General features: G+C 54.6%; 11 protein-coding genes across 17 annotated transcripts; 6 read left to right on the top strand and 5 right to left on the bottom strand.

Moving 5' to 3' along the window:
- Nucleotides 1-40: 40 nt before the first annotated feature.
- KVP17_004978 (uncharacterized protein) lies at nt 41-387 on the top strand (the record flags this gene model as incomplete). The annotated part of the gene is made up of 1 exon (XM_068523655.1): nt 41-387. A coding segment is annotated over one exon (347 nt), but the record flags the coding sequence as incomplete, so codon positions are not given.
- Nucleotides 388-490: 103 nt separating this feature from the next.
- Nucleotides 491-1,096, top strand: KVP17_004984 (uncharacterized protein; the record flags this gene model as incomplete). Its single annotated transcript, XM_068523665.1, has 1 exon — nt 491-1,096. One exon carries the CDS (start codon nt 491-493, stop codon nt 1,094-1,096), a length of 606 nt encoding a protein of 201 aa, XP_068372185.1.
- Nucleotides 1,097-1,215: 119 nt separating this feature from the next.
- On the bottom strand, nt 1,216-2,959 carry KVP17_004982 (uncharacterized protein; the record flags this gene model as incomplete). 3 transcript variants are annotated; one of them, XM_068523661.1, is made up of 2 exons in its annotated part: nt 1,216-1,922; nt 1,951-2,959. In XM_068523661.1, the coding sequence occupies 2 exons, from the start codon at nt 2,957-2,959 to the stop codon at nt 1,216-1,218; spliced, it is 1,716 nt and encodes a 571-aa protein (XP_068372181.1).
- A 148-nt stretch (nt 2,960-3,107) lies between these two features.
- KVP17_004980 (uncharacterized protein) lies at nt 3,108-3,544 on the bottom strand (the record flags this gene model as incomplete). Of its 2 annotated transcripts, XM_068523658.1 has the most annotated exons (2): nt 3,108-3,174; nt 3,204-3,544. In XM_068523658.1, the coding sequence occupies 2 exons, from the start codon at nt 3,542-3,544 to the stop codon at nt 3,108-3,110; spliced, it is 408 nt and encodes a 135-aa protein (XP_068372178.1). The 2 variants fall into 2 exon arrangements, with proteins under 2 accessions (XP_068372178.1, XP_068372177.1); XM_068523657.1 differs by lacking the exon at nt 3,108-3,174 and having other exon boundaries at nt 3,200-3,544.
- Nucleotides 3,545-3,704: 160 nt separating this feature from the next.
- KVP17_004981 (uncharacterized protein) lies at nt 3,705-5,372 on the top strand (the record flags this gene model as incomplete). Its single annotated transcript, XM_068523659.1, has 1 exon — nt 3,705-5,372. One exon carries the CDS (start codon nt 3,705-3,707, stop codon nt 5,370-5,372), a length of 1,668 nt encoding a protein of 555 aa, XP_068372179.1.
- A 49-nt stretch (nt 5,373-5,421) lies between these two features.
- On the bottom strand, nt 5,422-6,858 carry KVP17_005196 (uncharacterized protein; the record flags this gene model as incomplete). The annotated part of the gene is made up of 3 exons (XM_068515002.1): nt 5,422-5,461; nt 5,500-6,774; nt 6,803-6,858. The coding sequence occupies 3 exons, from the start codon at nt 6,856-6,858 to the stop codon at nt 5,422-5,424; spliced, it is 1,371 nt and encodes a 456-aa protein (XP_068372191.1).
- Nucleotides 6,859-6,884: 26 nt separating this feature from the next.
- On the top strand, nt 6,885-7,655 carry KVP17_004983 (uncharacterized protein; the record flags this gene model as incomplete). 2 transcript variants are annotated; one of them, XM_068523664.1, is made up of 1 exon in its annotated part: nt 6,885-7,655. In XM_068523664.1, one exon carries the CDS (start codon nt 6,885-6,887, stop codon nt 7,653-7,655), a length of 771 nt encoding a protein of 256 aa, XP_068372184.1. The 2 variants fall into 2 exon arrangements, with proteins under 2 accessions (XP_068372184.1, XP_068372183.1); XM_068523663.1 differs by having other exon boundaries at nt 6,906-7,655.
- Nucleotides 7,656-8,190: 535 nt separating this feature from the next.
- KVP17_004986 (uncharacterized protein) lies at nt 8,191-8,658 on the top strand (the record flags this gene model as incomplete). Its single annotated transcript, XM_068523668.1, has 1 exon — nt 8,191-8,658. One exon carries the CDS (start codon nt 8,191-8,193, stop codon nt 8,656-8,658), a length of 468 nt encoding a protein of 155 aa, XP_068372188.1.
- Nucleotides 8,659-8,784: 126 nt separating this feature from the next.
- On the bottom strand, nt 8,785-10,556 carry KVP17_004987 (uncharacterized protein; the record flags this gene model as incomplete). 2 transcript variants are annotated; one of them, XM_068523669.1, is made up of 3 exons in its annotated part: nt 8,785-8,943; nt 8,972-9,499; nt 9,528-10,556. In XM_068523669.1, the coding sequence occupies 3 exons, from the start codon at nt 10,554-10,556 to the stop codon at nt 8,785-8,787; spliced, it is 1,716 nt and encodes a 571-aa protein (XP_068372189.1). The 2 variants fall into 2 exon arrangements, with proteins under 2 accessions (XP_068372189.1, XP_068372190.1); XM_068523670.1 differs by having other exon boundaries at nt 8,912-9,499.
- Nucleotides 10,557-10,635: 79 nt separating this feature from the next.
- KVP17_004979 (uncharacterized protein) lies at nt 10,636-11,010 on the bottom strand (the record flags this gene model as incomplete). The annotated part of the gene is made up of 1 exon (XM_068523656.1): nt 10,636-11,010. One exon carries the CDS (start codon nt 11,008-11,010, stop codon nt 10,636-10,638), a length of 375 nt encoding a protein of 124 aa, XP_068372176.1.
- Nucleotides 11,011-11,223: 213 nt separating this feature from the next.
- On the top strand, nt 11,224-11,683 carry KVP17_004985 (uncharacterized protein; the record flags this gene model as incomplete). 2 transcript variants are annotated; one of them, XM_068523667.1, is made up of 2 exons in its annotated part: nt 11,224-11,396; nt 11,425-11,683. In XM_068523667.1, 2 exons carry the CDS (start codon nt 11,224-11,226, stop codon nt 11,681-11,683), a joined length of 432 nt encoding a protein of 143 aa, XP_068372187.1. The 2 variants fall into 2 exon arrangements, with proteins under 2 accessions (XP_068372187.1, XP_068372186.1); XM_068523666.1 differs by lacking the exon at nt 11,224-11,396 and having other exon boundaries at nt 11,441-11,683.
- Between the last annotated feature and the right edge of the window lie 394 nt (nt 11,684-12,077).

Genomic DNA, 12,077 nt, shown 5'->3' with positions numbered 1-12,077 from the left:
GAAGCTAGCACCACGGAGGAAGCTAGCACTACGAGTGAAGCTAGCACCACGGAGGAAGCCAGCACCACGGAGGAAGCCAGCACCACGGAGGAAGCTAGCACCACGGAGGAAGCTAGCACCACGGAGGAAGCTAGCACCACGGAGGAAGCTAGCACCACGGAGGAAGCTAGCACCACGGAGGAAGCTAGCACTACGGAGGAAACTAGCACTACGGAGGACGCCAACACTACACCAGTGGTCGTTCCTCCAGTTATTCCCATTCCGATGATTTCCCTAGGTGCCGCGGCGGTGATAGTGATGCTTCCGTATTTCCTCCTTGGAGGAGGGTCCACGCCGCCCACCAACGATTTGGGACCTGTGAGGTTCGACGAGAACCCCGTCAGCTGACCAGATCTAATTTGAGAAGACACAACTTTTTGGTTCTTTTTGTTTGTCATGCATGCTGTTGTCACCAGCTTTTGTCAAAATCTCTCGTAATTATCATACTCTAATGGATACTCAGGTGGAGCTCGTCGATGACTTGGATATAGGCGAGAACCAGAAAGAGATAACTGCTCATCAACTCGCTGAGTTGGTTGTAGGGTCGTGGGTCCACACTCAAACCTGTACGAAACTGCCCAAGACAGAGGGCCCGTCGCTGGATACAGTGGAGAGCCCACTTAAAGCTCTTACGGAGAAAATACGCCAGTCCGCAGCACAGCAGCAGGAATCCTATTTTCGCGGAGGTCACCAGGTATCCGACAGGATCAGGTTGCGTCTAGTAACCAATGCCTCCAACCGGTACACCTATGTGGTGAATAGTGTCCGCAAGCAGCGGTTGATACGGCTGTTGATGGACCCATGTGCGGAGTGTGATGCCGGCGAAGTGGCACTCGCAGAAGATTTGTGGCGGCTCTACCGCGAGAAGGGCCTGGTCAACCCGCCGCTTGAGGAACCTCATCAGATAGTGAAGGCTGACGCAGCAATCGCTGACGTACCTCTGGAAGCGCCTCTCAAGGAAGCCATGCCTGTCGTGCGCCACGGCGAGCACCTTGTCGCCGATTTTAATTCCCTCAAGCGTCAGGCAACGGAGCAGGCGCTGTGGCTGTCAATGTGAATCTACACCAACAAAGGTAAGATGCTCAACAATCCTCAGGTTTGGGAAGAGTGGCTGTTGATTGTTTGAATAGCATTAATACACGAGCATTAAGACAAAAAAGAGAGCATCACGGACATTTAGGTATCGGAGGCGTGGCAGTGGCGAGGCGTAGCAAATCCAAGACTGTCCCTCAAGCCCCACATCAGATCGACTTTTTTCTTGCAACTCTCCTCGTAAAGAGCTCTGAGCAACAACTCATTGTGCACAGCGTTTTGCTTAGCCTTTTCCCACCGGGGATAACCTTCCAGCACTTTTGTGGGATTCGTGAAGACGTCGACCTGAGGGTCCTCGCGGGTGGCCTTGAACAGGTCAGCAATCCGTTGCCGCTTGTCCTGTCTCTCCTGATCTTTGAGGATGTAGATGTTCTGATGCACGTAGGGGTTCCATCGCAAGTGAGTACTACGGGCGGCCTTTCCAGCATGCGGTGGACGGGCGCATGAAAGTAGCTGCTTCTCTACAGGTAGCGGTTGGAACTGCATGGAGAAACAGGACTTGACTTTGCTCGGCCAGATCGGTAGTCTGTCAAAGTTCCGAGCTCCTACTTCCCACGAGTCGTACTGCACTGGCAACTCATGGGTAATCTTGCCATCCCGATGCCATCGTCGTAAAGCCTCGACGACTTCCGCCTTGGAATTTTCACTTGACGGATTGATAGGCAGACTAATAGCCTCACACAATCGTCGCAAGTTTTCGAGTCGCCACAACGGCTCCTCGAACACCTGGTGGTTGATGGCGATAAACGGCTTCTCTATGGGGGGAACGTCACTGACGTCCTGGTACTGCGCTGACTTAACGAAACTCTCCAGGCTCACCATCCAGTCGAGGCTGGGAGACGGAACGTCGGGCCCCGCTTCGCCCAGGCTGAGCGTCATGCGCGTCTTCCTGAACCTGTCGTAACGTCATCTCGTCCAGTGAGTCGCCCGTGCCGCGTTCTGACTCCTGTGATAGCCTCGCAGGGGGCGGAGTCCGACCTACAGAACGTCGCACGCAATGTGCTTGCTCCAGCGATCGCGTTCGGCATCGCTGCAAATCCTCCACGGATGAGGCGGAGAAGCTTCGCCCGGATTGGGCTGACATCAGACCATCTGGAGGCACATCCCCGACAGGAGTGACAGATTTAGGGGTGGACCCCTCTTCCGCACACGGAACCGAAAACATCCAGTTGTAGTAACCTGACTCTTCAGTCACGCTGTCGCTGAAACCTTCCCTCACGAACGGGGGAGGAGTTGCCGGATCTTCAGGGTAACAAGGATAACTCGCGTCGCGGGCCTCCTGGGAGGCGCCCCCTCCAGCAAACAAGCAGGGCAGCTCCGCCTCCAGATCGACGGGTTCAGGCGGCCGCCGGGCTCCCAGCATCCGCGTTGGGGGAGGCGTGTGCCCTGCCGAGCTACGGTGCATCTGCCTCTGCTGAGGGGTGAAGGGCGCTTGAGGGGCGTCAGATGTGTCCTTGACCACTTTGGGTGTGCTAACAGGAGAAACATCGGGTTCCAGCGAGTTCTCGTTCCCAGTCGGCTGCTGTCCAACAGCGAATTGCACCCGAGTCCCCGTAGTGGCCACCTCCGCAACATTGCGGCGGCGCTTCTTATCCTTTACAGGCGCTCCCACAACTGGTCTGCTCTCCGTACCTTCCAGCCCGGTCGCGGGCTTCGCCGTAGATCGCTTTGCAGTCTTCGGTTTGACGAGACGAGCAGGAGCCTTAGCCTTTGCTTTCACTTTGGGCTTTCTTTTCACTTGAGGTATTCTCAGATCCTCTGCGGGTTCCTCGCCAGCCTCTTGCTGAGCCAGGCGTCGGCGTGTCAACCTTGGAACGGTACCGGTCATTGTAAGAATTATAATTTTCCCCTAACACATCGAACAACAATACAGCGAAAATACACACCACTTGAATAACCGAAGAAAGGCGCTCTGAGCCACTGGTCGAGCAAGGCACAGCGTGCTTGTACACGGCGGAACGACTGACCGTGGGCCCTCATATGGACGGCTTCAGATGACGAACGAGGTCGATAAAAATGTTCCGAGTGTCCTCATCAGAGAATCTAAGTTGCAAATCGTCAGCTGTACTCACCGAATTGGAACACAGTTCCCCTTCTTTAGACGCAACGCCACAAATACGTCAGCGGTGATCGTGGCCTCGGTGTCCACTCTCTGCAGTTCATCCGGAGTCGTAAGTAGGGCGGTGAGGTCGTCGAGCGGGATCTGTCGTATGCGGTCCGGTGTGCTAAGCACAAATTGGCGGCGGCCGTCTGCTCTTATGAGGCCGAAGAGGCAGTCGAGATTTGTTCCATCTGATAGCGGTATAACTACTGGCAAGGACTGATGCTTCAGTCGTTCTCGTAGGTGAGTATAGGTATCCTGGTAGGAGGAAACCTGTGGATCGTTCAATAAGCAGGATGAGCATTGCCCCATCCTAAACCTAATATTGCAAGACAGCTAAGTCTCACCGGGCCACCAACCAACAATTGCACAGAACAACAAACACCAGAACAACTTCCGTAGCCACAGGAGTCCTTTGGGGCAATCCCTTTCGTTGGACTGTATGTGAGCTACTAAAAAATCGGCCATTCGTATGAACCCGTGGGAGTCCTGGCTTGAGTGGGTTCAGACCTACGAGAACATCGTCAGCGGAGACCCACGGCGTCGAGCGCAGGCTGTGGTCACCCTGAACAAGTGGCTGTTGAAGATGAGAGGCACGCCATCCAGGCTGGAAACCGCATTGAAGTCCACGGTCGCTGTGATTTGCGGAGACACCGACAACCCTCGTGACCTAGCAGCTACGGTGTTGCAGGTGGTGACGTCGCACGTCGATGGAGAGAGAGGTGACCGGCGGGCGTTGCAATCAGACGTTGTAGAGTCGCTGGGGTTGCCACCCGACCTAATGGCAATAAGGAACCAAATCGCTCATGGCTCAATGCCGTCTACCCCAGCGTTGAGATTCGCTAGAGACTTGTGTGTGAAGTTCCTGTTGTGCAAATACTGGGAGCCTCAAGCTAGGCGCTGTCTTCCAGCTGTGAGGCGAAGTCCCGAGGTGATGAGCCGGGTGGAGGCTGACTGGAAGCGGCTGCTGCTTGACCCCCTAGTCAGCAGCGTGCGGATTAACTGCCAGGGCCTCGAGTGGCATCTGGCCCAGGCATACGTACATCAGCTGGTCCGGTCTAGCGGATCGTGGAGGCCGGTGCTTGCTGTCAGAAATCTGACGTCGACTTCAGAGGTCCATTCCAGAGGAAGGCGCGTCTCCGCTGGGGAATCTTTCCAGGTGGCAGCTGAACGGATACTTGTTGAAGCGCGAGTTCACAAGCAATGGGAAGCACTGCTGCAAACGCATATTGGGTTTAAGTTCGGCAGAGGGCAAAAGAGGCGGAAGATTGCGACGGATCACTCATCCAAGCAAGACGATACCTCACCTTACCAGGAGCCACTGCAAACCTACAACTGGCTGTTGGAACTGTTTGAGATGGGTGAACTGGGAGAGCTTCTGCAGCTGTCCTCCTCCATCTGCCCCACCCGCATTGTTGACTTTACAACCAACTGCCTCTTCCCTCTGTTTAATCCGTTCAGAGATAGCCGAGTCCTAGAAGGCATTTCCTGGAGTCCGGACCCTGTTCTCGTATTTCTGTTGCTAGCCGCTGCGGAGCCAAGTGTCGTAAGTTCGGCGATCACGAAGGCCTTGGACTGCCTTCTTAGCCGACACATGAATCTCGCCCCCTGCTCCCAGTGGGCCACTCGTCTTGGCGTGGCCTTCAGGCGCGACGCCGACATATGCCACGATGCTCTGTGGAATCTACTGGACTGGTTGCGATTCCTCTCCGGATGCCCAGCGCCTCCAATCGCTGGAATGTCGGACACGCCTTTGATGAGCTTGCTGTTGGATGGCATGTGTGGCGGGACACCACCGCTGCAGTCAGCAGTCGCATCCGTTCTCTGTTCCATCAAGCAAAAATCAAATGCAGCGCTGAAATCCGCAGATAAAGCGTCATTGATCAGAACTTGGAGCGGTGTCTCTGATGCCTGTGCGACCTGCGAACCACTAAAACGAGCTGACCTGCTTTCTGAAGTGGTGGATCTGCTTCAACAAACGAGCAAGCTCCCAGAATGGAGCACACTAAAGGACGCCTTGCAAGTCATAAACTGTGATACCGTCTCCGAATTCAGCGAGGCAGCGACGAGCTTGGAGCTGACTATTCAAGAGTACGGAGCAATATCCGGCACGAGAGTTTCACTGCTTGTCCGTTCATAATTCCAGCAACACAGATCCCAGCGCCTCGTCCACCAAAGCCGCTTTATTTTCAATTGCAGTCTCCGGCAGCAGCCACGCCAGACCGTCCGCTGGCTCACCAGCAATGTGGCTAGCGGTGACTCCTGACGGCTTTACATTGGAGAGCAGCGTTCGAACGATGCCTGCCGCGACTTCCACGTCGGAGTCAAGGTGGAGTGCCGATCGTGGACAACTGTACTCGATCCGACATCGGTGGTCAATCACGGCCGCCTCTCGCGGAACCTGCCGGAGAGAGTAGCCCAGAAACTCCAGATCTGACGGAGCGTAGTGCTGCAGTAAAACGCCCTCGATACTTCTGAAGGCGGGTGGCAACAAAGCATTTTCAGTGGCGCAATCCTCCGAAGCCTCCGAAGCCGCCGAGGTCTGCAGAACAATCCACCACAGACCTTCGTGGATCATCAGGGTAGAGTGATCCAACTGCACCATCTGAATCAGTTCGGCGCTTGCAGAACGGCGCCCTATGGATGGCATCCAAACGCCCAGTGAGGCCCCGTCTCCTGTTAGAAGCGGCTTCCGAACGGCCGCCCAAACAGTGGCCACGCGGCGTGGACGCTTCGTTAGCCCAGCACGGCAGACCAGACACCGAGCTGTGAGCGTCTCCTCGGCTCCATTCATGCCTCGGACCTGCAGTTCGATCCCATCGGAAGTTGGTGTCGTGTCCAGCACAGTGCTCTGCAGGCGGACCTGGCCGCCATATACCGATGCGAGCCTTACCAATCCCTGGGGTAGGTCCCCCGTGCCATGAATAGTGTACAGGAAGGGACTAGACTGACCGTACCGACCCAGAGACCGGAAAAGATCTGACATACTGCTCTTCGGTGGCGGTTCCACAGAGAACAGTACCCCATGCAGCAGCATATTCCGAATACAGGCGTCAGCGTGATGCCGCTCAACCACCACGTCGAAATCCAGTTGGGGCTCGCGCTCCGTGAATACCACCTCTCGCTGAGAGACGAAGGGAGTAGACACCTCGTTTCCCGAGGGAGCTCCGGCGTCTAGTCCTGATACCGCATCCTTCAGTATTCGCATGAAGCATCTACGCTGGCGACCCTCCAGAACAGGAGAAGAGACGACTCCAGCCTTTGACAGGGGAACAGGCCAGCAGCGATCGTCCAACAAGCATACCGAGTCTATACCCCGGAACTCCAGGTACTTGCTGACGCCCCCTCGAAGTAAAAGTTGAGTTAGGCTTGAATGCGCCACAACCAGCTTGGGATCCAGATCCAGCCAACCGCCAGAGAGGTCGTTTTTTACGACAGTAACATCGTTCTGCAGGTTGTTGGTGCTGCGCGTGGCCTGATCGAAGCCGAACGAGTCAGTTGGCTCCAGCAGACATACATGAAACCCTCGAATAGCTAGAGCTCTGCGTTCTCCGGACACACAATCCTCACGCGCTGACGAGACTGCTCACCAGATCCGAGTTGTCGAGGACGACATCAAACTGCATTCGTCAGAAAAAGCTAACATTTCGAAATGTCTTCAAGAGCCCAGTCAATGTATGACAGACACTTGACGGTGTTCAGTCCTGAGGGAAAGCTCTTCCAGGTGGAGTACGCCTTCAGAGCCGTTAAGAGTACCGGTATCACAGCATGCGCGTTGAAATCCAAGGACGTCGCGGTTGTTGTGTGTCAGAAGAAGGTCCCATCACAGGGAAATATGCAGCAAGAGAAGCTATTGAAAGCCAGCGCTCTCACCTCCTTGCACAGCCTGTCCAACGATGTGGGCTGCTGCACCGTGGGTCTCCCTGCAGACTGCCGAGCAATGGTGTTCCGGTCTCGACAAGAGGCCGCTGAGTTCGCCAACAAGAACGGCTTCCCGGCCACGCCTGAAGTACTGTCGCGCCGTATCGCTGACATCAACCAGGTCTACACGCAGCACGCCTACATGCGTCTCTTAGCGTGCACTGGGATTCTGATCGGGCTTGACGAGCACAAGAACCCCACGGTTTTCAAATTCGACCCTGCTGGCTGGTCCGCAGGCTTCTTCGCGACCTCGGCTGGAGCCAAGGATCAGGAATGCAACTCAGTGATGGAACGAACGCTCAAGAAACTCACGGATAGAAGCGAGGCCTCCGTCAATGAAACGATCGAGGACGCTATCGCTGCACTCCAGGCTACCGTTGGGCTGGATTTCACTGCGGATACTGTCGAAGTTGGTGTTGTCACTCGAGACAACCCGCGTTTCCATCGATTGGACAGAGATGCAATTGATCAGCACCTCACGGTGATCGCTGAGCGTGACTAACATTAGCCTGACTAGTCACAACATTGCGTCGCAACATAAACCTGGGAACGTACACATTTTTGACGAACTCGGCCCTGCTGGTACCAAGTTGGCTCGAGACTCTACTCGAGATTCTTCTCGAGACTCTACTCGAGACTCTACTGTTGGCGACGTTTGCGGTGTGTCGGCTGGAATTCTCATCACCGCGCTTCCTCCAGACACGGGCCCTGGCATGAGGGACACATTTATTGGCAGAGTATCGATTGCTTCGTTCGGCGGCGATGCCGCCGATTCCTCTGGTACTTTCTCTGGTCGATGTCTCCACCGACTGCAGCAACCTACTGATTGATCCTGTTGCAGATCTCGAAAGCGAACTCTTCTGAACTTTCTCCGATCGTTTGACATTTGTGCCGGTAATTCTGACGAAAACGTCCACGCAATGAGGAATCAGCTGCACAACCAGCGGCCAAACCGAGGCCCTAACGAGCACGTCGAGTTGTCGTAGACAAAACGGACTCTGGAATCTCTCGATTTTCCGCTGTAGTAGTCACCCACCATGCCCCACTCCTTCGGTCGCCGCGCTCGCACCCGCCAGAAGTTCCGAAAGCAGTTCCGGAAGCATGGCATGCCTGCGCCCTCTAAGTCGATGCACGTCTACCGACGTGGCGACTTTGTGGACGTGATCGTGGACTCTGCAATTCACAAAGGTATGCCCTACCACTTCTATCACGGCCGCACCGGTAAGGTCTTCGACGTGTCGGCACGCTCTCTTGGAATCTACTTCAAGAAGCGAGTTCGTCAGCGACAGATTCTGAAGGCCATCCGTGTGCGCTTCGAGCATGTCAGACACTCAAGATGCCGAGAGGACTTCCTCAAGCGTGCCAAGGAGCACCGTGAAGCGTTGGCTCAGGGCATTGCCCACGAGGCTAAGAGAGTTCCCATAGGCCCCAAGGAAGGTGAATTTGTGAAGGCGGACGACGTCGTGGTTTTCGAGCCTCAGCCGTTCGTTGCCAACATCTATTGATCTGGAGCAAACTTGGTGACACCTACACATACAGTTGAGATTAGCCTTTCATTCGCAGATTAGCCTTTCATTCGCAGTAGAGTTGGATAGCTCCTTTCGTTCATTAAATTTATGGAGGCAAAAACCTCAATCGATATCGAACATTGTACCCGCGTCATATAGATAGGCCAGATATGTTGCGGATGCTCTGTACACCCAGGAATCCCATATATGGTCGTAGAAATGTCTTATGAAGCCGCAGTGGCCGCCATATTCAGTGTACGCCAGCCTCACCGGAGGAAGCACCTGCATTGTGGGAAGGCGCCAGCCTCACCGTAGGGCCTCCAAGCTCTGCATTTGCACCCTGCAGTTCGAGATCACGAACGATGGGGTACTTTTCTGCAAGGAAGAAAGGATCGTCGTAGGAGTTCACTACAAGGAAGGGAACTCGGATCCTATGGAAAAATCTCCAACTGGCGTTCTCGTCGTAGAATGTTTGAGGATTGGCGAAGCCCCAGATTGGGCTGCTGTAGTTTTCTATGAATCCGCCGAGCTTGTCAGCACGCATCATTCCACGCAGTTGGCCTAAGTCCTCGGCGTTTTCTGCTAGCCTACGCGTTAGCGGCGACAGGAAATCCGTTACATGGTGGTACACCGGCTCCAGAAGAGCAGGCAAAGACGGGCTTCGAGGCAAGTCAGGATCCGCGAGCGATTCTTGCTTTCTTTCATCCTCTAGGCGGAAGACTCGGGGCCGGCCGAAGCGGTTCCATCGACGGTACACCCGACCGAGAAGCTTGAGACCGGCCTTAAACTTCAGACTCAGGAGCAGCCCAGGTACGTAGAAGGTTCTGTTGAAAAGGTTCTGCATGAAATAGCCACGGGGGCCCTACCGCGTCGAGATTCGACGTTTCCTCGTCAAAGGGAACGCAAAGCCCGAACCCGCCGTGGACGTTGAATTCGGAAGCCTTATGACCTAAAACGCCAAGAAACTTGGCAACGATGTTGCCTCCAAGTGAATACCCAGATACGTAGATCTTTGCCTTAGGGCGACGGAGCCGGATGATTTGAGAGACGTACAGCAAATCGTCAACGAACCCGCCGTGATAGTCGAATACCGTGTCGTCCTCCAGAATCCTCTGTATCTGCTTGAGCCCGTCGTAGTCCATTGCCGCACAACCCCTGTGATTCAGGGCAAAGACGTCAAAGCCTTTGCTGTACGACCAGCGGGCCAGACCCAACACCTGTGGACTCCGGGAGTGGTTCTCCAGCCCGTGCACTATGATGGTCACTGGTCTAGTGCTTGAGCGGTCCACGGTGGCACGTCCTCTGTCGGGAGACGTTGGGTGGCTTTTCCGCGTCTTCCAGGTGGTTACATACTCGAAACTCACGCAAGCCTCTACGTGCGCTATTTCCGAAGCGGAAGGAGGTGCATCCGCGCCACAATTCCGATCGTGTAATAGGATGTCAAGCATTAGGGTTTCGTGGTCGATCGTCTGCCAGTAGGACCGCAGGTAGTTTTCCCTGGCCCATGCCCTTCCACTGTACAGGTAACGCAGCTTCGGCCGAATGGCAGCCCACAATGCAGTGTTCAAAGTCAATAGTCTTAGAATAATGATGGGGATGTCGAATAGCAGCATCCGCAATGCCTCCTGAAGGTACTGAGATCCCCATATGGTTTGAACGTGCCCATGCTTCATAAAATGCCCCTGTGGTGAGAAGTTTGCGATGTAGAAACCGTCCACTGTGCGTCGTTGAAAGATGAGCGCATTTTCATCGTTCCTTTCGATTTGGGAGTACTCCTTCGGATATTTACGTGTTGATACATGTGCAGGCACCTGAACTGGATCCTCGTCGTCGTCAACGGAGTCCATCGTGTTAACAGTGTCATGCTGCCTTAAAGCTCCCGACGTGGTCAACATTCTTCAGGGAATAGTACAATATCGCACACTGCGCCAGCATGAAGTCCATTTGATACCGTTTGGTGCAAGATTTCAGTGGTCATTTGCGCCTCACTTTGATGGTCTTGGCCTTTGGCAACTTCCAACTCGCCACTTGGGAGAAACTGCAAGCGCGTTGAATGGGTGAGTGGTCAAAGAGATACTCGTCAAACTCTACCAGCTCCTTCTGGCCGAAAGTCATTGGTCGCTGTCGGCGACCAATGCCGTCGACTAGCGCTTCGAACTTGGCCTGGCTCGCCTCTTTTAAGCCTTCAAGGTAGCGTTGAACAGAGCGAGACATCCCTCTGGTTCGGTACTTCTCCTCAAGCGTGATCCGCCTGGGGCCTCCGTTACTCATGGCCTCGCTGTCCGAGGGCTGAATTGAATCGCTGCCGTCGTCTTTTGGTGTTTCAAGTCGAGGGCTGATGATACTCATAGGATTAAATACGAAATCGGGCAGTACTAACCCCCCCCAACAATCACGATAAGAGCAAGGGAGCCAACGTGACGTTCCCTTCAAAATGGGCGGATCCTTTGAGTGAAGTATTTCTTATGTTCAGTAGATACGACGTAGAATGCGCTCATCTTCCGAGCCATTTCGATGTGGGGCGACTCATAGAAAGAAGCAAGATTGATTTATTTTTGATAGATGTCGAACTTGACTTGGCAGGAATGGAGACAGCGGAAACACCCTACCGTCAGATCTCCGGCTCCCTGTCTGGGGGAGCAATGGCTCCAGTGGGACGAAAACTGCCGCTTGTATGCGCCTTGGCCTAACGGATATGTGTCTAACGAGGAGGAGGCGAGACTAGATATCTCGCGGTGAGATCTGAGGAAAGGTGTGACGCAGCTGTCTCACAGAGTTGATGGACTTCTTCGAAGTGCAGATAATGACTGGCATTGCGGAAGACCTCTCCCCCGGAACGGTGCTCTGGACGCTGGAGTCGTACCTTAGCGTTTGCCTCGTTCTCCACTACCCTTTGACTATTCCGATTACTCCAAAACTGTACCTTTACCTTCGTCGCCTGCTATCCCAAATTTTGAAGCGATTCTCAGGGCGAAATTCCTTCGATGTTATGGGACATCTACCGAAACCTGTGCTGTATTAGCTGTATCAGCAGCTCGCTGCTGTACTGGGTTTGGCGGCTGGGCACAGTTCAATGCTGAGCTGCCCAGCCCCTCTTAATCGACGATGTATGTCCCCAAAATATTCGTCTGATGTGTAAACATAAAATCTTCGATCTTCGACTTTTTGTTGCCAAAAATATTCGTCCGTGTGCGTCACGTCTCACGGGACGTCGGCCTTTTTGTTGCCAAACGTGGTGTCGCTGCCGTCCCCACGACCTCTTCCGCTGCCGTCGCCACGACCTCTCCCGCTGCCGTCCCCACGACCTCTCCCGCTGCCGTCGCCACGACCTCTCCCGCTGCCGTCGCCACGACCTCTCCCCCTGCCGTCGCCACGACCTCTCCCGCTGCCGTCCCCACGACCTCTCCCTCTGCCGT

This window comes from the organism of the source record quoted next (assembly GCF_019968985.1).
Source record: "MAG: Porospora cf. gigantea B chromosome Unknown PgB_NODE_710_length_12077_cov_112.465, whole genome shotgun sequence".
In the NCBI taxonomy this organism is placed as follows: domain Eukaryota; phylum Apicomplexa; class Conoidasida; order Eugregarinorida; family Porosporidae; genus Porospora; species Porospora cf. gigantea B.
This window is presented reverse-complemented; position numbering and strand designations above follow the sequence as displayed.